Source organism: Phytophthora cinnamomi (assembly GCF_018691715.1).
Source record: "Phytophthora cinnamomi strain GKB4 chromosome Unknown Contig42, whole genome shotgun sequence".
In the NCBI taxonomy this organism is placed as follows: Eukaryota; Oomycota; class Peronosporomycetes; order Peronosporales; family Peronosporaceae; genus Phytophthora; species Phytophthora cinnamomi.
In genome coordinates this window covers 150,975-172,717 of record NW_027150975.1, presented here as the reverse complement: position 1 = coordinate 172,717, position 21,743 = coordinate 150,975, and the positions used below count along the sequence as shown (strand labels likewise).

The 21,743-nt window shown below is 55.4% G+C and overlaps 8 protein-coding genes across 9 annotated transcripts; 3 read left to right on the top strand and 5 right to left on the bottom strand.

Moving 5' to 3' along the window:
• Positions 1 to 1,822: 1,822 nt before the first annotated feature.
• Positions 1,823 to 2,377, top strand: IUM83_14177 (SLOB protein kinase; the record flags this gene model as incomplete). The annotated part of the gene is made up of 1 exon (XM_067938903.1): positions 1,823 to 2,377. One exon carries the CDS (start codon positions 1,823 to 1,825, stop codon positions 2,375 to 2,377), a length of 555 nt encoding a protein of 184 aa, XP_067791024.1.
• Positions 2,378 to 2,526: 149 nt separating this feature from the next.
• On the bottom strand, positions 2,527 to 3,350 carry IUM83_14176 (uncharacterized protein; the record flags this gene model as incomplete). 2 transcript variants are annotated; one of them, XM_067938902.1, is made up of 4 exons in its annotated part: positions 2,527 to 2,655; positions 2,747 to 2,943; positions 3,024 to 3,194; positions 3,269 to 3,350. In XM_067938902.1, 4 exons carry the CDS (start codon positions 3,348 to 3,350, stop codon positions 2,527 to 2,529), a joined length of 579 nt encoding a protein of 192 aa, XP_067791025.1. The 2 variants fall into 2 exon arrangements, with proteins under 2 accessions (XP_067791025.1, XP_067791026.1); XM_067938901.1 differs by having other exon boundaries at positions 2,648 to 2,655; positions 2,731 to 2,943.
• A 335-nt stretch (positions 3,351 to 3,685) lies between these two features.
• IUM83_14175 (Choline transporter-like protein) lies at positions 3,686 to 5,982 on the top strand (the record flags this gene model as incomplete). Its single annotated transcript, XM_067938900.1, has 2 exons — positions 3,686 to 5,890; positions 5,977 to 5,982. The coding sequence occupies 2 exons, from the start codon at positions 3,686 to 3,688 to the stop codon at positions 5,980 to 5,982; spliced, it is 2,211 nt and encodes a 736-aa protein (XP_067791027.1).
• Positions 5,983 to 6,304: 322 nt separating this feature from the next.
• IUM83_14174 (Activating signal cointegrator 1 complex subunit 3) lies at positions 6,305 to 13,012 on the bottom strand (the record flags this gene model as incomplete). The annotated part of the gene is made up of 1 exon (XM_067938899.1): positions 6,305 to 13,012. The coding sequence occupies one exon, from the start codon at positions 13,010 to 13,012 to the stop codon at positions 6,305 to 6,307; it is 6,708 nt and encodes a 2,235-aa protein (XP_067791028.1).
• A 266-nt stretch (positions 13,013 to 13,278) lies between these two features.
• Positions 13,279 to 14,730, bottom strand: IUM83_14173 (SLOB protein kinase; the record flags this gene model as incomplete). The annotated part of the gene is made up of 2 exons (XM_067938898.1): positions 13,279 to 14,358; positions 14,458 to 14,730. The coding sequence occupies 2 exons, from the start codon at positions 14,728 to 14,730 to the stop codon at positions 13,279 to 13,281; spliced, it is 1,353 nt and encodes a 450-aa protein (XP_067791100.1).
• Positions 14,731 to 15,503: 773 nt separating this feature from the next.
• IUM83_14172 (TKL protein kinase) lies at positions 15,504 to 15,995 on the bottom strand (the record flags this gene model as incomplete). The annotated part of the gene is made up of 1 exon (XM_067938897.1): positions 15,504 to 15,995. The coding sequence occupies one exon, from the start codon at positions 15,993 to 15,995 to the stop codon at positions 15,504 to 15,506; it is 492 nt and encodes a 163-aa protein (XP_067791069.1).
• Positions 15,996 to 17,168: 1,173 nt separating this feature from the next.
• On the top strand, positions 17,169 to 18,612 carry IUM83_14171 (succinyl-CoA ligase beta-chain, mitochondrial precursor; the record flags this gene model as incomplete). Its single annotated transcript, XM_067938896.1, has 2 exons — positions 17,169 to 17,367; positions 17,498 to 18,612. 2 exons carry the CDS (start codon positions 17,169 to 17,171, stop codon positions 18,610 to 18,612), a joined length of 1,314 nt encoding a protein of 437 aa, XP_067791022.1.
• Positions 18,613 to 18,951: 339 nt separating this feature from the next.
• On the bottom strand, positions 18,952 to 19,577 carry IUM83_14170 (ADP-ribosylation factor-like protein 3; the record flags this gene model as incomplete). Its single annotated transcript, XM_067938895.1, has 2 exons — positions 18,952 to 19,242; positions 19,317 to 19,577. 2 exons carry the CDS (start codon positions 19,575 to 19,577, stop codon positions 18,952 to 18,954), a joined length of 552 nt encoding a protein of 183 aa, XP_067791023.1.
• Positions 19,578 to 21,743: the final 2,166 nt, after the last annotated feature.

Genomic DNA, 21,743 nt, shown 5'->3' with positions numbered 1-21,743 from the left:
GACTTGGCAGCGCTTGTCGACTGAAGATTGAAGCGCTACGCGTTGAAGCGGCGTGCTCCATGGCACGAGCGCTGTCATGCTAGGAGGAGGATGACCACCTTGCCAACTCTACCTACCAGCCGAGTGAACGAGCGTCACTGAGTGGCGAGAGCTGCATGGACGTGTCCGTCGTCGCCTTGTTGAACTCCAGATGCTGCCGCCCAGCGGCTCGTGACAGCAGTCGTAATCGGCGCAGGCTGCTCCTTTCAAGCTGGAAGCCCCAACTGGTGAGCCCGACGCCGTGACATTCCCGCGCTGACTGGCAGCACCAGAGATTCGGTGGAGCGGTCGGGTACTTCCGTGCGCCACGAGGTCCTGCGGATGGCGACGTCAGATCGACGGCGGCGATTTTCAACGGCTTTGACAGCCTCTGGGACCACGGCAACACTGGGTCAGCGTTTATCGTTGAAGGCGCGCACAGCCTGTATCACTGGCAATCCGGCAGCTATCTCGTGATCACAGGAAATTACCTCCTCCCAACGACTGCACGACTGCCTGTATTGTAGCAACCAGCTTTCGGTGGCGTTCGATCTGCAGCGTGCAGCATTTCCATTTCCACCGTCATGGAAGTTCGCGAACCTCAGCCCAATGGAAAGTTGATGCAAGTGTATCTTGCATTGGGCTACATGCACTGTGCTGTGTATTTTGATGCGCGCAGCGAAAGGATCCCATGGATCAGATGGGGCTTTGTATTGGCTTCGTCCACCGAGACGGCTACAGTAGATAGAAGCGCCGCTCTCAGAGCTCTTCTCTGCTTGGGCTCTCGCTCAGCAGTAATCTGCAACGTCGAGGCTGAAATGCTTCGAGCAAAACCACTTAGCAGGGGCTGAAGCAAGCAAAATATCGAGTGGAAGGACCACACGCTATCTAAAACATGCTTGCTATCAGCTGCAAGGTGCGTTATAAAATTTATCATTTAATGTTATACTAACGAAGATCCAGGCTGCACTCAAAAGAGGGAGGCTCGAGTGCACTGCATGTATGTGGTACACCACCGTAACCAAAGCTGGGCGAAAGCGTCACGTAAAGGATCAACGACAATTTGCACATTGCGCATCAGCGTGAAAAAGATTTTTCGGTTGGTGGTCTTCAACTGCAACAGGAAGAGCCAACCCGAGATCGGTATTGGCCATTGGTAACCCACGATCTGCAATACTATAGTTGACGGACTATCTACAAGTCCGTTACACTATACTATCTCTCTGCCTGCGTGGCCTCAAATTCCCTGGTTTTCAAATATCATGCCCGGCGTTTTCAAGCTTGGAGGGATAGTGTTTTTGCGGTCTTTTACTGAAGCATTTTAGTGTAATCGACAGAACGGAGGAAGTTCACTTTCAAACCGCTCTCTCGGTTTTTCGGCCCACCGAATTTGAATTCTGAAATCCTGGAGAGAAAAGAAATGGCTTGTTACGATAACAAAATCCATGCATGCTCAATTAACTGCATAGAAATCCCTCTATCGCTTCAAAGCGACAGGGGCCCCATCGGATACAAAAAGACTCGTGGAAAGCCCATGCTGCACTTTGATTCTTGTACTGTACATGCATCGTACAAATCAGCGCGAAAGAATCGTCCTGCTCCTGAGGTGCTGCAAATGGCAATCTGGTTTTCCAAACTACTTGTATCACTTGTATCACGTTAGCTACTCGTACCATCAAGTCGATTCAGCACAGCACTCGATAGTCCATACCAAGTGCTAAAATCGATCTTCAGAAAGCGCGAAACGACCTCAAGCGTCTCTCCAGACAGCAAAGAGACTCGAAGATCAAAGAATCACCACACCATGTCGTGCGCGCTGAACGAGCCGGCAGCGGATATGACGCTGGTTGATCTGGAGACAGGAGAGCGGAAGCAGTTGATGGACCTGATAGCAGCCAGCGCAGGCAAGTACACGATTCTGACGTTCTACGCCACGTGGAGCAAGGCGTGCGAGCAAGAGGTGGAGCTCATGGAGCTGTTCAGCAAGGACAATCACCACAAGCTCATCAACTTTGTGCTCGTGAATCTGGACCAAAATGTCGGTGACACGCTCGCTTTCCTGGATACAATCGTCGACATAAAGGGCGTCAAAAAGCCACGCGTGCGCCGGCACTACGGTGACGGTGAACAACCCACCGTGATGCACTTCGGCCTAGGCGACGCGGAAGTCCCCGGTCCCTACGGATTACAAAGCGTTCCGCACACGGTTGTGATGAATCCAGACGGCATCGTTCTTCGGAACGGGGACAACTTCCACTGGGACGACATCGCTGGCCTGTTACTCCATCGCCAAGAAATGACGGATCCAAGCTACTGGAGCCAGCTCATGACGTGGCTTCTTCCTCCAATTACGGTGTGAGCTAAGTACACGCCGATACTTCAGCAAAAATCCTGAAGTCGGGGCGAGAAAAGTCGAAAGAGTGCAAGCCTACAATCGTTCAAGATCGCTATCATTTTTCAATGAGCACGAAATGATCTATCCTTCTGCGGTGGCCCAGACCACAATCTTCACTCAGTCTTTGGCGCTTCTTCCGCAGCTTCAGATTTGTCTTCTTTTGTGATCAGGAACAGCTCGCACTCGCCAGTGTTGACAAGTTCCTGCAAAAACCGGTAGCACTCGCCCTCACTTTCAAACGGCTACAAAGGCACAAACAACAGAAAAGGCCGCCACAAAACTCGGTCAAAACGTCAGAAGCATCCACGTACTTGCACCTCGAACGCAACGCACCGCCGGAGCCTGCAGCTTCGAGTCCAAATTGTAGCACACGCCGCCAACTTTTCGGATGGCGAACCAGTGTCTTTGCTGCCACAAGCTGCTGAGCATCGTGGTCATCACCACATTGCAGAGCACTCCCTCCGCCTCATCCAGCTTCACCAGCTTGTCATCCACGGGCTCTCGCTTGTCCAGCCACTGCATCACATACCCTGAAAACTCAAAATATAACAAGGGTTCAGTCCACAGTCTCCGCTAAAAACTTTTTTCTGACTAAGTTTTAGCTTCTCACTTTTTCGTTGCAGGGCGAGTGTCAGGGCGTTGACGTCGTAGTTGCCCAGGCCCAGTGGGGATCTGTGCGGGTTCCAGGCCCAGCTCATGAGTCCATGGCCAGCGTCCGGGTCTGCTCTGGTCGCCAGCTCCTCACACGCCTCGTCCAGCGTGGTTTTAGTGAACAGGGGGCCTAAAAGTAGCGGCGTTTTAAGCTTCATACTACAGTTTTACCGCCGGGGCTCGCATCCCGGTAGCGTATTCTACCTTGGAGCACGTTGTTGAGCGCGTGCAGCCCGCAGCGGTAGAGCTGCTGGCGCTCGTGGTACAGCTCCTGCTGCTCGGTCATTTTTATCGTCTCTCCGATTTATTCGCGCAAAAAATACTGATGTAAGTTTTAGGCGACGAATTACCGCTTCAACTTGAGATGGCTACAATTTCGGTCATTTTGATGGCCTTTTGAGGTTTCGTAACGATCGAGCCGCATGTACATGGGATAGTGTGTGTAGCTCTCAACCTGGTGGTTTTCATGCGCTCGTGCGCTCTGCAATGGAAGCATGTTGGGCGTGACAACACTCCCAGCATTGTCGTGTTTCCCGCAAAGCGGACAAGTCACTCGGTTAGTCGACTTCAACTTCCAGGTGCAGCTACCTCATTAATCCTTAGTGAAGGAGGTTGTTGGTCATGGGGAACCGCGGCAGCACGCGCAAAGATGACGGCGACGACATCCAAGAAGACCCGACACGCAAAGCCACTCGCCCCACCGAATTGGTCAGCACGAACCCGTTCAAGCCCAGCAACCGCAAGTGCACGGACGTGCTGTGCCTGCTCTTCTTCGTCGTGTTCTGGATCGGCATGATCATCATCGCAGGCGTCGGGTACCAACACGGCAAGCCGCAGCGACTCATCTACGGCACGGACTGGATGGGGCGGACATGTGGCGCCAAGGCGGGCAAGACCGACAACGTGCCGGCTTACGACTTCACCGGCTACAAGTACATGATCTACCCGCGGCTCTCGGAAGACCTCCTGGCGCTGTCGGCTTCTGGCCTCAGTGCCAAGCAGCTAGCCAACCCGTCCACGCTTCGCAAGCTGTTCGGCGTGTGTGTCCCGTCCTGCCCGCTTCTCACCGACTCAACCAATGACCTCTACGTGCACGCGTATCTGGACTACGAGATGCACAAGGACCCCGTGAACGAAGACGACACCAGCGCAGGCTCCACCATGGAGTACGACAAGGCTGGGTCTCCCTGGAAGCTCATGACCAACTCCAGTAACGTGCTGTATCGCTGCGTGGAGCTCACCAAGATCGAGGTCACTGAGAGCGCCCGGTGCATCGACGACTGCACGGACGAAGAGACCAAGAACTACAAGGTCGGCACGCCCTTGACCTGCGGAACCAACGAAACCATGAACCCGTTCCGAGACTGTGGCGACACGACTTGTGCTGAAATGGTCACCACATTGCGGCCAAACTGCACGAACTTGGAGTCGACGCGTCAGGAGCGCCAGATCGGCTCCACCACCGAGGACCCCGTCACCAAGATGCTGAGTCGCAAATGGTACATGGTGGCCCGCTGGCTGGGCGACTTGCAGAAGGCTGCCTTCCCCATTTTGATCTGCGGTGGTCTGTTTGCGCTGGTTCTTGGCATGATCTGGCTCGTGCTACTGCGGTACTGCGCAGGGCTCTTCGTGTGGGTCGTGATCGTGCTCGTGGTGGCCATGCAGATCGTCGTCACTGTCTTCTGTGCGTACGAAGGCAATTTGATCAACAGCACTAGTATGCAGAGCACCTTGACGGGAATGGGCGTGTCGTCCGCGAAAGCTCAAGCTGTCACTACTGCAACCACGACATACATCACGTCGGCGGGCATCAACGTAGCAGATGACCAGGCTCACTACTGGGCCATCGCCTGCTACGTCCTCACTGCGATCGACGCGCTGCTGCTGCTTCTGTTGATCTTCATGTGTGGCCGCATTCGCATTGCCATCGGCATCATCCGTGAAGCTTCTAAGGCACTGCAGTCCATGCCCATGCTCACGCTGTACCCGATCGTGCCGACGTTCTTCGCAGTCGGGCTTGTGGCCTACTGGTTAGTGGCGGCAGCGTACATTGCAACGTCCGGCAAGATTTTACTCAACGACGTCGCAAATACGACGTCCGGCGCCACAGGGACCAACGTTGGATCTGTCGTGCCCGTGCAGATGAAAGACGACGACACCATGCACTACTTGATGATCTACCACCTCTTCGGGTTGCTCTGGACCAGTCAATTCATCCAGGCGGCAGCGTACGCCACGATTGCCGGTGCTTTCTGCGAGTACTACTGGACGCTAGACAAGCGCCAGGTTCCTGCACGACCCGTGCTGCGTTCGGTATGGCGTACGATCCGCTATCACTTCGGGTCGATTGCCTTCGGCAGTCTCATTATCGCCATCGTACAGTTCCTGCGCATTGCCCTCGAGTATGTCGACCAGAAGATGCGCGCTGCCAAGCAGGGCAACGCCGTCGTCAAAGTGGCCATGATGTGCTTCAGGTGCTTCCTCTGGTGCTTCGAGAAGTGCCTCAAGTTCCTCAACAAGAACGCCTTTATCATCATGGCCATGAAAGGCCGGAGCTTCTGCCCGTCCATGAAGGATTCGTTCGCGCTGCTGCTGGCCAACGCCGCTCGCGTCGCCACCGTCAGCATCATCGCGCGCTTCCTGATGATCCTTGGTAAAGTCTTCATCACGGGCTTCTGCATGCTCTTCATGTTCGTCTTCATCCGGTACCCACCGACACACCTCCCCAGCTTCTTCATGGGCGACCTCGCCAACGTGAGCAGCCCCATTTTCCCCATGCTGCTCACCGGTGTGCTGAGCTACGCGACGGCTTCGTTCTTCCTGGACGTCTACGGCACGGGAATCGACACCATCCTGCTCTGCTTCTGCGAAGACTGCTCCGTCAACAAAACCTCCGAGCAGTACTACATGAGCGATGAGCTGGTCGCCTTCATCGAGGGACCTGCAAAACACAACGCCTTCAATGTCTACCAGCGCAGCCTCTCCAACACACGCGACAGCGTAACCACACCAGCAACAGCTCAGCCTATCTTCAACGCACATACGGGCCCCATGACCAAGGTCAAGTAAGCCCGACGCTCTTTCTCTAGCTAGCGCAACACAACACAACAAGTAACTAGATATCTCCATACCTCCCATGCTAAGTTGCAACGATTCGTGTTTGCATTTACCTGCCTGTGCTGTCTTCGTACCTGTCTATGCATTGTTGTTGAAACAACTTCGTCATACTTGAGTAATCCTTCATGCCTGAACGACATGTGAACTGTCGATACCAGCAATCGCATCGGAGAGCACGTGCACTTCATAGCTAACACCTGGAGATGGCAGCGAAAATGACACGTGAATCTTGTGCTTCCACGCAACATGCTTCACATGGACGAGTTCCTCTCCAGCTCCCTCTTTCTTGGTTGTCAAAAGGACGTAGAAGCCGTACGGCTTCGGCTTCTGGAGACGCGAGGTGAAGGCCAAGTTCTTCCCACCTTGGTCGTTCAAACCAGTCAATTCCACGTCAACCACCTGCTGCTCTTGTTTCTTCTTCACCTGAACGCTCACGCGGAGCTGCGGAATCCCCTCAGCCACGCGAATAAGCTCATTGACCTTGTGCTTTGTAAGGCCGCTAGGGCGGCCACGTTGCTGTTGCGTTTGCTGGCTCTGCAGACGCTCAATGATCTGCGACTTCTTGCCCTTTGCTGCCAGAGCTGCTTGTAAATCAGCAATGCTCTCAATCTTGAACTGCTCACGCAGCAGCTTCAAGACCGACTGGGACGCGTGCGGCAATTGGGCCAGTACATCATTACTATCAGCACTCACTTCATTCGGCCATCGACCCTGAACAACAGCTTGAGACAGACGAATACCGGTGAAAACCAGATCCGTGAGCTTGAGATAACCGCAGAGGTCGATCACCGCGCTCAGCAGACGCGGCAAATGGTCGAGTAGTGTCCGAAGATCATTAACAAAGTCGCTTGACGGCAGACGAATACCCATCAAGTGCATTTGCAGCACGAGGAGCGCCTTCACCTCGCTTCCGTGGGTCTCCAGCAGCGCCTTCTGGCGCTTGGGCGCACTGGCGAACAAGTGCTTTAGTGGCGAGTACTTCACCTTCGCGCAAAGATCCGTGATGATGTTATTCATGACCTCGTTATGGCGCAGCGGGATATCTCGGAGCTCCATACTCGACTCGCAAACCACGCAAAGCAGCCGCAGTGTGTTGGCCCGCGCATCGGCTTCTTTCTTCCCGTTTGCCACGGTCTCCAGAGCTGAAAGCATGTTGGATACCGTGCGAACATCCACGTAGAGTGACGCAGCGAGTTTTCCGGCAAATGTAGGTTCGAAGGACGGTGTGCCATTCGCTTGAGACATTGTGACGCATTGGCTGGTGTCTAGCTGCTGCATTGTCGTGGATATAAGCTGCTGGAAAAACGTCTCCAACTCGTCTTGCTTGCTAGGCTTTTTTTGCTGCTTTCCCTGCTTGCTCTGCTTCCCAGGTTTTTCATGAGGAGAGTCGGTGACCACCAAGTCGGTGCCAACTCCATAGAAGCTCGGGTTCTTCAGCACTCGCTGGAAAAGCAAGCTCCAGCTCAAGTAGTCCATAACGTCCTTATTCGTGTGAATGAGGCCTGCTGCAATCTCGGCATTCAAGTGATTCGCCAAGATGTGGGGCGCGGCATTTCCACCGAGGCACGACTCGACTGCCAGAGGCTCGTACAAGAAGCGCTGCGTCATGTTTTTCTTGCTCTCTTCTACCAGTACACACGCAACGCCCTTGTCATCCAGCAGCGGGCGACCAGCACGGCCGATCATCTGCAGCAAGTCGCTCAACGGGTATGAGCGGTACCGTCCGTTCTGAAAGTACTCGGTGCCCTTGATTACTACAAGGTGAGCCGGAAGATTCACTCCCCACGCCAACGTCGAAGTAGAAATCACAACTTGGATAAGGCGATCCTTGTACAGCTTCTCCACAAGTTCGCGGTCTCTCCGCGCCAGGCCAGCGTGGTGAAGGCCGATGCCGAAAGAAAGCGTGTGTTTTAGCGTTTCATCCACGATCTGGTTCGACTGGCAAATCGAGTCCATGACAGCTTCGTCCATCTTCAAGAAGCGCTTGCTTCCATCTCCGCCCTCGTCAGAAGCAACGCAGAACTGGATTAGGTCTAGCGCTGTTAGCTTCGTCTGAGCCTTGGACGATACGAAAATGAGCACTGGTTTGTCGAGCGAGTGCGACTTGATAGCCATGAAGGTGGGCTTGTTCATAGCACCCATCCGCGCCACGTAATGACGCTCCGGAAAGCCTTGAATGTGCACGTCCATGGGCACGGGGCGCACGGAGGCTCGGAAGTTGTATACTTGGCCTCCATCAGGGTTGTTAGCGTGGCTTGAAGTGATTCCACCCAGCCATTGACCCACGTCGCCTGCGTTTGCAAGAGCTGTAGACAAACCAACAACGCGGATAGGCGGGCCTGAGCGCTTGAATCGTCTTAATCGGCTGATCAAAACTTCAAGCACGGCACCACGCGGCGCCTCTCCTACCAAGTGCACTTCATCTACGATCACAAGTGCCATTTGACTCATCAGCGCGCGACCAACGGTGCTGCTTCGTGTCAACAAATCCCACTTTTCCGGAGTCGTGACCACGATATCCGCCTTGTTCAGGATAAACTCCACATTGACGAGTGTATCGCCGGTAACTTCGACCACCTTCTTGTGCAGGTGTGCATTATTTTCGAACCGAGCCTTCCACTCCGCCACTTTCTCGCGAGCGAGCGCTTTCATCGGTGCGATGTACACAATGAGTGACTGCGAGGTGCGTCGGCCTCGGTGTGGCTGCACCGCCGCTGTGTCGGAGCCTCCCTCAGCACCAGCTTGACCATTTTCGCTGGCCTGCTGCTGTTTCCACACCCGTAGCATTGCTAGCTCGGCACACACGGTTTTTCCACTGCCAGTCGGCGCGCAAAGCAGCACATTGCCATTCTGGTGATAAAGCTGGTGAAATGCTTGGGTTTGGATCGGGTTGAAGTACTGGAACGTGCCCACGTACAGCGCCTGATAAACTGGGTCGTCAAGAGATTGGAGCGGTTGCGGGTGAAGTCGAAGCAGCTTCGTGTACATCTCGTCCTTCTGTTTCTTCGTCTCGGCCACAGTGCTTTCGCTCGGCGTGTAGATCACCTCGTAAAAAGACTCGATGCCGACAAAACGATCGGACAAAATGCGAATCACGTAGTTGGCATCCTTTTGCGTCTGGGAAACAAACACCGGGAGATAGCACTCCACCTCGAGCGTCTGCGTGCCTGCCTTCCATCCCAGAAATCGACTCTGGTGGAGCACAAAGTACTCCGAGTGGTAGATGTAACCAGTGATGCCATCTTCCACCCAGAGCCATGAGGCCAGAGTCTTGCCCTGGAAGACGCCTTCTTTCCACTCAGGGAACAGTGGGTAGAGATCAAACGCCAGCTTGATCATGTTACCACCGAACGGTTGCGTCTGCACGTTGTCCATGTCGATGAACGGAACGCTCTGGACCCACTTTTTCACCTTGGCACTCAGGTTAAAGGCGTCGGGATCCGCAACTGCGTCGTACAGGGTCATATTTTGGCGGCGATCAACCTCTCCGATGATATCGAGAGGGATATTCGGAAGCTGCAGCATGGCGTTCTGGTCCCACCACATCTTTTGATCGATGCACTTGGCAAGTTGCAGGAACTTCTCGGCCTTGCGTGCGCTGTTTTTCTTTAAGCAGATCTCGAACAGGGCACGGCAGACACGAGAACCGTTCTGAGCGACGTAATTTGTGTCGGAGATAAGCGTGAACGTCGACACACGGGCGCGCCCGATCAAACTTTGCAGAAGAATGTTCGTCTTGCCCGTGTAGGTGTCCATACCTCCACCAAGGATATCGTAGCGGCAGAACCGACGCTTAAGCTTCTCCAGCTCCGGCATTTCTTCTTCACGCGACTTCAGCTGCTCGAACTCGTTGCTGCTGCAGAGAACCAATAGCACCTTCTCCCAGTCCAGATCATCTTCATCGCCTTCCTTCTGGCCTGCCTTGCTGTCAAGCAGATCGTTGAAAGTCTCGATGGAAGTGTGTTGGATGTAGAAGTGGCTGGCCACACGTCCCATTGAGGTCACCGCAAACGCAATTTTGCCTTCTTGGTCGGCGCCCAACTGAACCTTCTCGCGCAAAATCTTGATCATACGACACGCTGCCAATTTTTCAGCAGCATCCATTAGCAATTGTCTGCGTCGAGCGATCAGCATCGGGTCCTCATTCACATCATCCAGTTTCATGCCGTAGGCTAGCGGGTTTTTCCGCATGCGTACGTACAGATACGTGTAGCTGAGCCACGTACACGCCTCCTCCAGGTTCGTCACGGTGCCAGACACAATCTCGGCATTCAAGTGATCAGGTAACGCCTTGATCAGCGCCGACTCCATTGGGATGCCTGTCGTAAGCAGCCGCAAGTAGTGAGGTAGCTGGTCTTGAGTCGTCACGAGCACAGCATCACCGCTCGTGTCGTACTGTGGACGACCAGCACGACCAAAGATCTGCATAACGTCGAGCATGCTCAGCTGGGTCATGCCACCCTTGTCAGCATTGTATACTTGAGTACCCTTGATAATAACGGAGTGTGCAGGCAAATTCACACCCCATGCCAGCGTTGCCGTACAACAGAGTACGCGAATGTAGCCCATTTCGAACAGTTGCTCTGTCAGATTTCGGTCGCTGCGAAGCATACCAGCGTGGTGAATACCCATGCCATACCCCAGCAGCTCCTTCAGCTCTTTGTTGCGGCTCTTCTGAACGCGATCTTGCAAGTTAACGGGCATCTGAAGTTCTGGCGGCGGCAAAAATGCTTCCAGCGTGCCAGGTTCTTCCTCGTTACCACGCGCGAGCTCAACAATGCTGTGCATCGTAGCTGCCGTCTCCTTTCGCGAGTGAACGAATACCATCACTTGCTCGTTGTGTTCGACCTGCTTCAGGCAGTGAGCTAGAGTAAGTTTGTTCATCATCAACTGGATCTGGCGTTGACGACTCATGGTAGCGCCCGCCGCCTTCTTTTCCTTTTGAAGATCCTCCTCACTTGCTGTCACCGTAGAGAGCGCGGCGGCACTTAATCCAAGCGCTTCCTTCAAATTTGCGTTCGTGCTCACTCCGATGAACGTTTGATCGAGGGGCACTGGTCGGTACGTCGAGTCAAAGAAGAACAGTCCGCCCTTGCCGCCATTCGTAGCTGCGTTTTGCATGCGTGCGTCCCCATTCGGAACGTACACGCGCAAAAATGACGCGACGTCGACGTAGTTGGGCAGCGTCGCTGAAAGACCTACGATGCGAATCATGCTCTGCGTACTCTCCACGCGACGCAACGTACGTGCCACGATGGTCTCGATAACAGGACCACGTTCATCTGCCAGTAGGTGGACCTCATCGATAATAAGAAGCTTCACCTGGCTCAGAAGCGACTGCTGGGTGCCGGACTTGCGCGTAATGACGTCCCATTTCTCCGGCGTCGTCACAATCACATGAGTTTCCTCGATCTCCTTCTTTGTTAACTGCATATCACCCGTGAGCTCGCGCACTTTCAGCTTCAGCGCTTGCAGTCTCTGGCCAAACTTCGTGACCACTTCTTGCGCCAGAGCCTTCATCGGAGCCACGTAGATAATTTTCATATTGGCGAGGCCTTTACTGGCGGACTGATCCCGATGCCGATTGAGCTGCAACTTGACCTCCTGCAGGATAGTAAGCATAGCCACGTTGGTCTTACCAGCACCAGTCGGGGCGCACACCAACAGGTTCTGGTTCGAGTTGTACGCAGCTTCAAACAGCTTCGACTGCAGTCGGTTGAGCTTGGTGATGCCGTGGAACGCAGTCTGCGCGAACTCTTCCAGACTCGAGATAGCCACAAGCTTTTCCTCTCTCCCCAGCCCCTTTTTGGCGTGGGCAGGGATGAACACGTGCTCGTATCCCTTGTAGTGCGTTCTCTTGGTATTCGCCGGCAGCGTAAGGGCTCCTGCCGACATCAGCTGACCCGCCGCCGCAGTGGAGTCATATCCTCCCTGCAGCTCTCCAAACTCGCGCTGCACCAGCGAGGACGACTGCAGTCTTCGTTCCTCCTCAGCGAACTCCCTTTGCAGCCTCAACACTTCCGGGTCGTACCCCGCCGCTTCCAGCCAGTTCACCTCCTCCTCTTCTCCACCACCATTCTGCCGGTTCGCTCTACGCAGCGCCTTGCGCTGTTGTCGCTGGAACTGCTGCTCCGCTTCCGTCTGGATACTGAACCCCGTCGGTCTCGCGGAGGCGCCTCCACTCTCCGCGTGCCTCTCGGCTATCTCCAGCATCTTCTGGGCGTCCAGCAGCTTCTGTTTGGTCACGCTGGAGCTGCTGAGCTCCTTCTGGTTCTGCACCGCGAACGCGATGAGGTCCATGCCCTCCACGCCCACGAGGCCGAAGAGCTGAGCCTGCACCGTGTCGGCGTCTCCCCGACTGTCCTGAACGGTCTGCAGCACCGACTCGGCCAGCTCCAGCGTGGTCAAGAAGCAGCTGTCGCTGTTGGCGCTCGTGTGTGTGGCACAGGCCACCAGCAGCAGCTCCGCGACGTCCTTCTTGGGCTCTTTGGGCTTGGGCTTCTGGTCCTTGGCCCTGTGTCTTCTGGAGGTCACCACGGCGCCCACAGCGCCCGCCGCGGCCTCCCGCTCGTTGGCTGCACGCAGCGCGTCGTGGTCCACTTGCAGCACCCGCAGCAGGTCGCGGCGGTGCGTGGGGAGCGACACATCCCACAGTCTCTCGGAGGAGAGGAAAGGGTCGCAGAACGTCGAGCTTTGATCGGCAGTAACTTTCCCCACAGACGGCGGCGAGAGCTGCGGAGACTCGCCAGGCGTTGCATTTTGCCTGGCAAAGCTCCCCGAAGCGGAGGGAGCGGGGAACTCGGCGCGCAGCGCCGACAGGAACGACGTCATGGAGCTGTCGCCGGTCGCCCAACGATCTCGATGTGGACTGACCGACGTCGACTGGAGTGACGCAGGGGCTTGTAATGAAGGAGTGTATGGTAGTGCTTTGACTTGGATTCACTATGAGCGCTGACCGTAAGGAACGTGCACGGATCATTCGGGGCATGGCTACACTTCGTGAGTGCTGGTCGATAGGTGTAGCCATATCTAAGGAGGACACACTGGAGGACATATTGGTGGACGATAAAATTGTGTTTCAATGCAGGGTTTTAGTGTTAGGCACTGGAGGAGCTGGCGTTGGATTTACTACTGCCAGGGCGCGAGAGCGTGCGCTGCGCGTGCTTGCGGAAGCTGTCGGCGCGATAGGTTTTTCGCCTGGACGGGATGGTCTTGCTGCTATACGCGTTGCCCTTGCTGGCCGGGTTCCTGCTGGGCGTGAGCTGCTGGATGCGCTGCTGCTGCTTCTCCTTCTCCTCGTACACGCGGCGCTCCGCGCGTTGACGCGCGCGCAGTAGGGCTTCTTGGTCGTTATAATGCACGATGTGGGCCTGGCTGCGGCTAGCGTTGATGCGCATGCTGTACTTGATGGTGCTCTTCATGCCGGAGTCGAGGCGGAACCCGGAGAACAGCGTGCGGATCGGCGGCACATCGCGCGCGGCAGCGAACAGCGGGAAATCTTCAAGCATCTGCTCGACGTCTACCAAAAAGAGGTGCTTCTTGTTGCGGCTACTCACGGTGCTGGTGCTGACGGACGCGCTATCATCGAACTCCGCTCCCATGTTTTCCGCCTCCACGGGAAGCGGGGCTTGCTCTGGCTGCGCCAACGACTCCGGCTCGTAGAAAATCGCCACCAGCACCTCGGCGATCTCCGGCGCCAGCATCTCGAGCACGCCTTCCTCCGGCAGCGGGCTCAAGAGCTCCATGCCCGTGGCCATCTCGTAGAGAATCTGTCCAAACAGCAGCAGGTCGATGTCCATGTGCTGCTCACGACTCACCGTCAGCTCGCGACTGTCCTTATACCGGTCGATCGCCAGCAGCGGCGTGTAGATCTCGGCGAGTCGGGCGTTGCCGTCATCCACGACGACATTCGTCGACCTCAGGTGGTCGCACACCAGCCCCTTGGACCTGAGTCCGTCCAGGGCCTCCAGGATCTGGCGTGAGTACTTGGCGATCTCGTTGAGCGGCAGCGGGTGGGCGTTCTCCAAGCGATACTTGACGTCGTAGGGCTTGGCCGGGTTGTCCACCTGGTAGATACGGTCCTTGATGCTTCCACTGGGGGTGAATGGCTGCACCACCACCAGTGCCTTCTTCTCCTTGGAGTAGTAGATGTCCAGCACTGGTAGGATGTACGGGTGCTGAGGCAATAGAGGCACAAAACAGAGATCAGAACTCGAATAGTGTAATCGTTCGTATCTGGGTCAATATGGGGCGTAAAATGCCGCGGAGACGCGCACTTTAAGCGTGACGAGCAGTGCCTTGAGCTTGTACAGCGTGTTCTCCTTCTGGAAGTCCAGCAGGCTCAGCTGCGCCGGCAGCAACGCCAGCAGCATCTCGCCGCAGCTCTCCTGCTGCAGATTGAGCATGTCCACGCGAAAACAGTACTTCTCGGCACGCCGCCCCATGGCCGGCAGCGCCTCCTCGCGCCAGCGGAACAGCGGGTACTGGCGGCAGTACTTGGCCGCCAGCAGCACGGCCAGCGTGGCGTTGAAGGACGAGGGCGACGCCATAGCCCGAGCGACTTCTTCAACCGGCCCTCGAGAATAGGAGTAGAGCGTGCCGGTATAGAACCGAATGACACCGGTTTTACCGATTTGCCTCGTCGCAAATGTGTGACGAGGCAAGGTTGAGATGAACAAGAGAACGTCACTGTATACGTAGTGCAGGTATGTTTTGTGTTGAGCCAGGGTCATTAGTATCCTCGCTGAAATTTCCGCCGTTGAAAATCACTACTGCGGACCCGTTGGTGTTTATCACCACCGTGACCGCGTGCTCTCCGTGCACGAGGCAGTCGCCGTTTGCGCGTAGCGCGAACGAGCCTGTGTAGACGCCACAGTTGTCGTCAGCGAACACGTCCATCAGCACGTACGGCACGTCTCCGAAGACTTCTGCAGCATGCGCGTACGGATCAGAGATCCAACCGACAGCTAGGTATTCTGTGTGGTTTGTGTTCTCGGCTTCAGCTCACTCATCGCTGCTCGTTTTGCAGTCCACTGACTGCAACACATTTAGCGAGTCGGGTGTTCCCCTGTAGCCAGCACTTGAATAGACGTCAATTGCTTGAATCTTTATGGCGATAGCAATGCCGGCTTTCGAGCTCATTGCCAGCACCATAGGTGCAAGAAGCACTGCGTGATCTGCATCGTAATGCCAACCTGTCTGTAGGCAGTTTAACGGAGGATTCTGCCTTGTACTAGTTTGGCCGTGCGAAGGATACATTCATTTTGTTTTTGTTCTTACTCAGAAAAACCGATCACGGTACCGGAATGGATGAATTGCTCCGTTACATCCGCAACTGAGCCAGGTATGTTGGTAGGTGAGACTTGAAGTGGTGGAGGGCTCCGCTCTCAGCAGTGGTTAAGCTGCCACTGCCGCTCGTTCCGGGGTACGCGTTGTTGTAGAAAACGAAGCCGGCGTCGGTGCAAGTGTAGCTCTCGAACCAGGTAGCATCAACAATGTCGCCTTCCACGATATCTTGGTCACTGCAGCTGTCGTCACTGTACTCGGTCACCGTCGCCGACCCATTCATATTCATCACAACCTTGACAGCGTGATCTCCACGCGCGATACAGTCACCGTTTGCACGCAGCGCGAACGAGCCCTTGTAGGTCTCGCAGTCATCGTCGTCGTACATGTCCACCAGTAAGTAGGGAACGTCTCCGTAGGCTTCTGCGGTATACGCGTACTGGTCCGAAATGCAGCTGGAGAGTTGGTATTCGTCTTCCGCTTCTTCACAGCCATCGGTACTCTCCGTGCAGTTCGTCGACGGCCACATAGTCAGCAAATCAGGCGATCCCTTGCAGCTAGCGCTTGAATACATGCCAACGGCTTGGAATTCCGTTGCGGTCGCGGAACGGTCTCCCGTGGTCATGGACAGCGCCGTAATAGCAACGGAGAGGCATAAAGAGAGCTGCATCGCGGTCTTCGTGAGCTGGTGAGTTGATCTGGTGGGGCCGTGGCAAGTTGGACAATGAGCACGACGAACGCGCATGACCTCGCGGGGAATGCCAAGTTCGATTCACTACTGATGTTGAAAACCCAGAACCCACGGGTCGCTGTGTATCTGGTTCACAGATATCACACGGATAACATCCATCCTTGCCCTGACTGACATCCTGAATCACTGTCGGTGATTCGCTGACGAGCGAGTAACCTACCAAAGCCAAACCCCACACACGAATTGCAGCGATCATACAGCCATCTTCACCGAAAGACATGGGTCCTCGAAAAGAGTACCTTCACGTGGATTGCACCGCTCGGTCTCAACTTCCACAGTGTCAAACTTGCTTGCAGGACACTAAAGCCAGCCAGTTTCGGCCCCCGAGGCTTCAAGTGGCATCCCGTCGGTGCTGACAGGCGGTGCTTGCGCCTCGGTGATTGCCTCCGCGGCCAGAACTGAGAAATGCCTTGCTCCCTCCTATCTCGGTCACGACCCCAGCTTCATCCAGCCCACGACAACATCACTGCAGGCCCCATCGTCTCGACCAACTTCCAGGCTCCCGGCGCCTGCAACTCGCTGCGCTTTCGCCTTCCGCGCGCGTCGAGCACTGCGATCGCTGAGCGCATGACGCCCGGTGAATACCGACAGCGCGGCGGCCAATCACCGGTATCGTTTAACATTCGTGTACGTTTTGTGTGCTTGAAGCTGCAGTCCTCAGAGTTCAAGTATGAAGCGCAAGGTTTAGGGATCCCACTCCCAGCGTATTTCGTCCAATCGCCGCTCTCTGTCCCATGTCGCCCAATGCCGTTTCGCCAACCGCCCTTTACCCGCAAGATAGAGGTCCGTACCGCGGGGAAGCTCGACCACAATAAATCCCGGGACACGCGTACCGTGGCCGCGCCGAATTGAGCTCCCCGCGTTGTGGGGCCAAGAAGCGCCTGGTACCGGTATCATTTCCCGAGCCGCCTCCAGCCACCCGCACGTCCGTCCGTCGCTAGAGTCTCCGCCATGTTCGGCCGCGTGCTGCGTAACCCCCAGCTGCTGTCGCTGCCCGCGCGCCAGAGCGCGCAGGTGCGTCGCCTCAACCTGCACGAGTTCCAGTCGCTGGAGATCATGAAGGGCTTCGGCGTCGCCACGCCGCAGGGCATCCCGGCCGACACGCCGGCCGAGGCCAAGGCCGCCTTCAGCAAGATCCGCGGCGACCGTGGTGCGTGCCAATAGCAATATCACTAGAGGGAGGGGGGAGGGGGAATCTCCCCTTGCCTTGCAATGTGCATAGACGTCCAGGAGGATTTTTTGTTTAACAAAAATATTTTTTTTTTATTTTTTTTTTACAGAGGGCGTGGACGTGGTGATCAAGGCGCAGGCGCTCACGGGCGGCCGCGGCCTCGGCACGTTCAAGAACGGCTTCAAGGGCGGCGTGCACATGTGCACCAGGCCGGAGCAGGCCGAGGACTTCGCCAAGAAGATGCTGGGCGAGACGCTCGTGACCAAGCAGACGGGCGAGAAGGGCATCGAGGTGGCCAAGGTCTTCCTCATGGAGCGCGTGTGGATGCGCCGAGAGATGTACTTCTCGATCCTCATGGACCGCGCGTCGCAGGGCCCCGTTATGGTGGCCTCGCCCGCCGGCGGAACCTCCATCGAGGACGTGGCCGAGGCCACGCCCGAGCTCATCTTCAAGGAGAACGTCGACATCGCGACGGGACCCACGGACGCGCAGGTCACGCGCCTCGCCAAGGCGCTGGGCGGCGAGGGCGACGTCCTGAACAAGCTCGAGACGCAGATCAAGAACCTGTACAACATGTTCATCGGCGTGGACGCCACGCTCGTGGAAATCAACCCGCTGGCCGAGACCCGCGAGGGCGAGATCTTCGCCTGCGACGCCAAGCTCAACTATGACGACAACGCCGCCTTCCGCCACAAGGAGATCTTCGCCAAGCGCGACAAGACCCAGGAGGACCCGCGTGAGGTCGAGGCCAGCGCCTACGATCTGAACTACATCGGCCTGGACGGCAACATCGGCTGCCTCGTGAACGGCGCCGGTCTGGCCATGGCTACCATGGACATCATCTCGCTGTACGGCGGCTCGCCCGCCAACTTCCTGGACGTGGGCGGAGGTGCCACCGAGGAGCAGGTGAAGAAGGCCTTCGAGATCCTGGACGGCGACGACCAGGTCAAGTCGATCCTGGTCAACATCTTCGGCGGTATCATGCGCTGCGATGTGATCGCCGCCGGTATCGTGGCCGCTGCCAAGGACCTGGGCCTGAAGAAGCCGGTCATCATCCGTCTGCAGGGCACCAACGTGGAGCCCGCGCGTAAGATTATCGCCGAGTCGGGCATCAAGATGATTGTGGCCGACGACCTGGAGGACGCCGCCGAGAAGGCCGTCAAGATCGCCGACATTGTCGCACAGGCGGAGCAGGTCAAGATTGGCGTTGAGTTCGAGGCCTAAGCGAGTGCCTGCGAATGCAAGTAGCACCAGGGTCTACTCAGGTGAAAGACACCCGAATGCTCGACACAAAAACAACCTCTAATAAAGTCGTGGAGTGCGTTGGTGTCCACATGCCAAAAACCTACACGAGGTGTTACATGTATCGTTCAAAGGCATTATTGATGATACCTTACAGATAGATAGTCGCAGCACGAGTGCGTGCAATAGCTGGCTGGTCGCTGATTGCCTATCTGCAGTGCGTAAGTGATCATTAAGCAGGTTGATATGTGAAGGCGACGGCGGTTCGCACGGTTTCACCGTGTGGTCAACGGGCCGTGCTGCGGTTCGACCTTCAGCATCTTACTTGGCCTCCCGTCCAGTGCTCATTGTGTTGACTATCCACTCCATTCCTTCTTGCAGACCCTCGCCCGTCTTGGCCGAGCAGGCCTGGATGTGCCACGTGCGATCGCGGATGGTGGCCAGGTTGAGAGCCGTGGAGATCTCGCCCGAGGGCAGCGCGTTCAGCAGGTCCTGCTTGTTGGCGAACACGAGGATCGGCACGTTGGAGAGCTTCTCCTCTTCCAGCAGCGTCACGAGCTCCATGCCCGTCTCCTCCAGGCGGCGGCGGTCGGCGCTGTCGATCACGTAGATCTACAGCAAAATATGAAAAAACCCAGTTAATTAACCACCAAGGCCAGCAACTAATTGATGGATTGCAGCCGCACCAGGGCGTCGGTCTGCTCGTAGTAGTTCCGCCAGTACGGGCGGATGGTCTTCTGGCCGCCGATGTCCCACATGTTGAGCTTGAAGCCGTCCACCTGCAGGCTCTTGACGTTGAAGCCCTGCGTGGGCATGATGTGGCTGATGTCCTCCTCCGAGAGCTTCTTGAGGATGGTGGTCTTGCCGCCGTTGTCCAGCCCCAGCACCAGGATGCGCGCCTCGCTGTCGTCCTTCTTGAGCTTGCGCAGCAGGTTCAGCAGGCCCATTCTTGCGGCGGTCTTCAGGTGCGGGCACGACGAGTCGCTCAGATCTTTTTCGAGAGTAAGCTGCCTTGCGCTGCCCGAGGCGAACAGCCACGTCCCATTATGATCCGTTATGAAACGACGCGCTTAAAGCCCCGCGAAAACCGATAGGATCGAATTTACGGTGAGTTATTGCTAATTTAAAGTCGACAGCCTAGTTTAGCGTGAAGAGACACTTTATATTCGGCAGCAAAAATGATTGGCTGTTGCGTGTCCCGCCAAAGGCGCAAGCGGCTGGCTTGAGCTCATTCGTCAATCTCCTCGCGCGGGAGTCAACCGATAGTTTTCGTTTCCTGTTGCATATTTTCGCCCGATGGCGGCCCGAGGCTCAAATGATGTTCGCAAAAATACCAAGATCTGCTCTGAATCTTTGTGAGGAAATCCTCTCGGTAACTCGAGAGACGAATGCACTGATGAGCCTCCGAACAACCAATCCTTTCGTTGGTACTAGCTGCAGTAGTACGTAAAGAGGCTGTAGCATCGTCGTAAATGCAAGCTTAAGAGGGCTGGCGTTTGCCAATGGGGCAACTAAGTAGTAGTACCAGTAGTAGTAGTACTGTAGTCGTCGAGACCGTTGCGTGGCATTACCTCGGCTCAGCAGTGATTCCTATGGTGGTTTTCATACTACTACAGTACTAGTAAATGCCATAGCTTGATGCGTAGTGGGTTTCCTTGGTTTGAGATAAGCCTCCCATAATTGATTGATCATAGCAGTTGAAATCCATAATATATTTCAGATACTACTATTTGCCCTTAAGCGCCAAACCAAGCTTCAAGGTAAATTTACTGCAAGGTAATCACTTTGACTGATTTACCCCCGTGTGTACGCAACTATCCGCTCGTTCCGTACACCCCCCTACGTCGAACGCTGTTGAGAGGCTGTTTAGCAAGGTGAAGGCCTCTTCGGCAATCCATGCCACCTGTGCAGTGCTCTTTCTCAAGGTTAACCGCTTGTTTTAGTCGATCACAACAGTCGTCACTGCGTCTAAAGAGAAGGTTGATGCATAATGGATTCGTTGCCCTTTAGAGTTGCCATAATGTATGTTTCAATCTTCATGCGCAGCGCAATTATGGATTGTAGTTGTTGGTTATCCTCCGTAAGATAGTATCCTAGGGATCACTGCCTCAGGGGAAGCCTCTGCGTAGGTATGGCCGTACATGTGTTGGATATAATGGCTTCAAATTGAAGATTATGCAGAAGTCTCAAATACATTTGCCAGGCCTAAACCGCATACACTGTAGCACGGAGCAGCTTGGTGGGTGCAAACAAGTTGTACACTGCACAGTGCGTTGCATACGATATATCGATTGTACGTTCCCGGCTAGAGCACACGTTACGTATTGCGGTCACCGCAGCGCGGTGAAAGAAGCGCACAAGATATTCCGTCTCCTCGTCTCAAGCGTTGCTTGTGCCTCCAATTTTGTTGATGCAACGACTAACCAGGCATTACCTTCTGCACTAAAGTTGGAGAGCTGTGCCCGGCGTACAGTGTAGTGACTTCGGTCCTTTGCGTTCGAAAAGCAAAGAGCACATCCATCCACACGAAGAAACTGCTGTCGTCGAAGACCGCCAGCTAAGTCGCAGCAGTCGTCCAATTGAACAATCGAGCGATCAACTCGGCCGGTTATCGATGAAGCGAACATGATGCGTCCGATGATCTCAGTAACACACACAAAAGCCGCTGGTGCAATCGCATCATGCAGCTGTTCGGCGTCACGCACTCGTGCATGGTAAGCTTATGGTAATGAGTCAAAAGTAAGACCAATCTTGTACTACTAACGGCGCCCCAATCTCGCGACTAGATCGCAGCTGCAGCGCCAGAAGCACACGTCGACCCAAATACAATCGAAATTATGGTCCACTTCCATTCTATCCTGAGACGGAAGCGCAAGTACAATCTTCAGAGAGCTCTCTTCCGTTCAATCCTTACAGAAAGCACACATCCGTTCAATGATATTGCTCGACATCCGCTCACAAGATGGGCATAAGCGTAGATATGGCCAACGCAACGGCGCAACGAAGCTCTGCGGATACCGTAAACGAACACTGCCATCCACACACTCCGACAGTGGTCTTCGCTTGCTGAAGCTGTACGAAAGAAACGTTTTGTACCAGTTCACTTTTTGTTT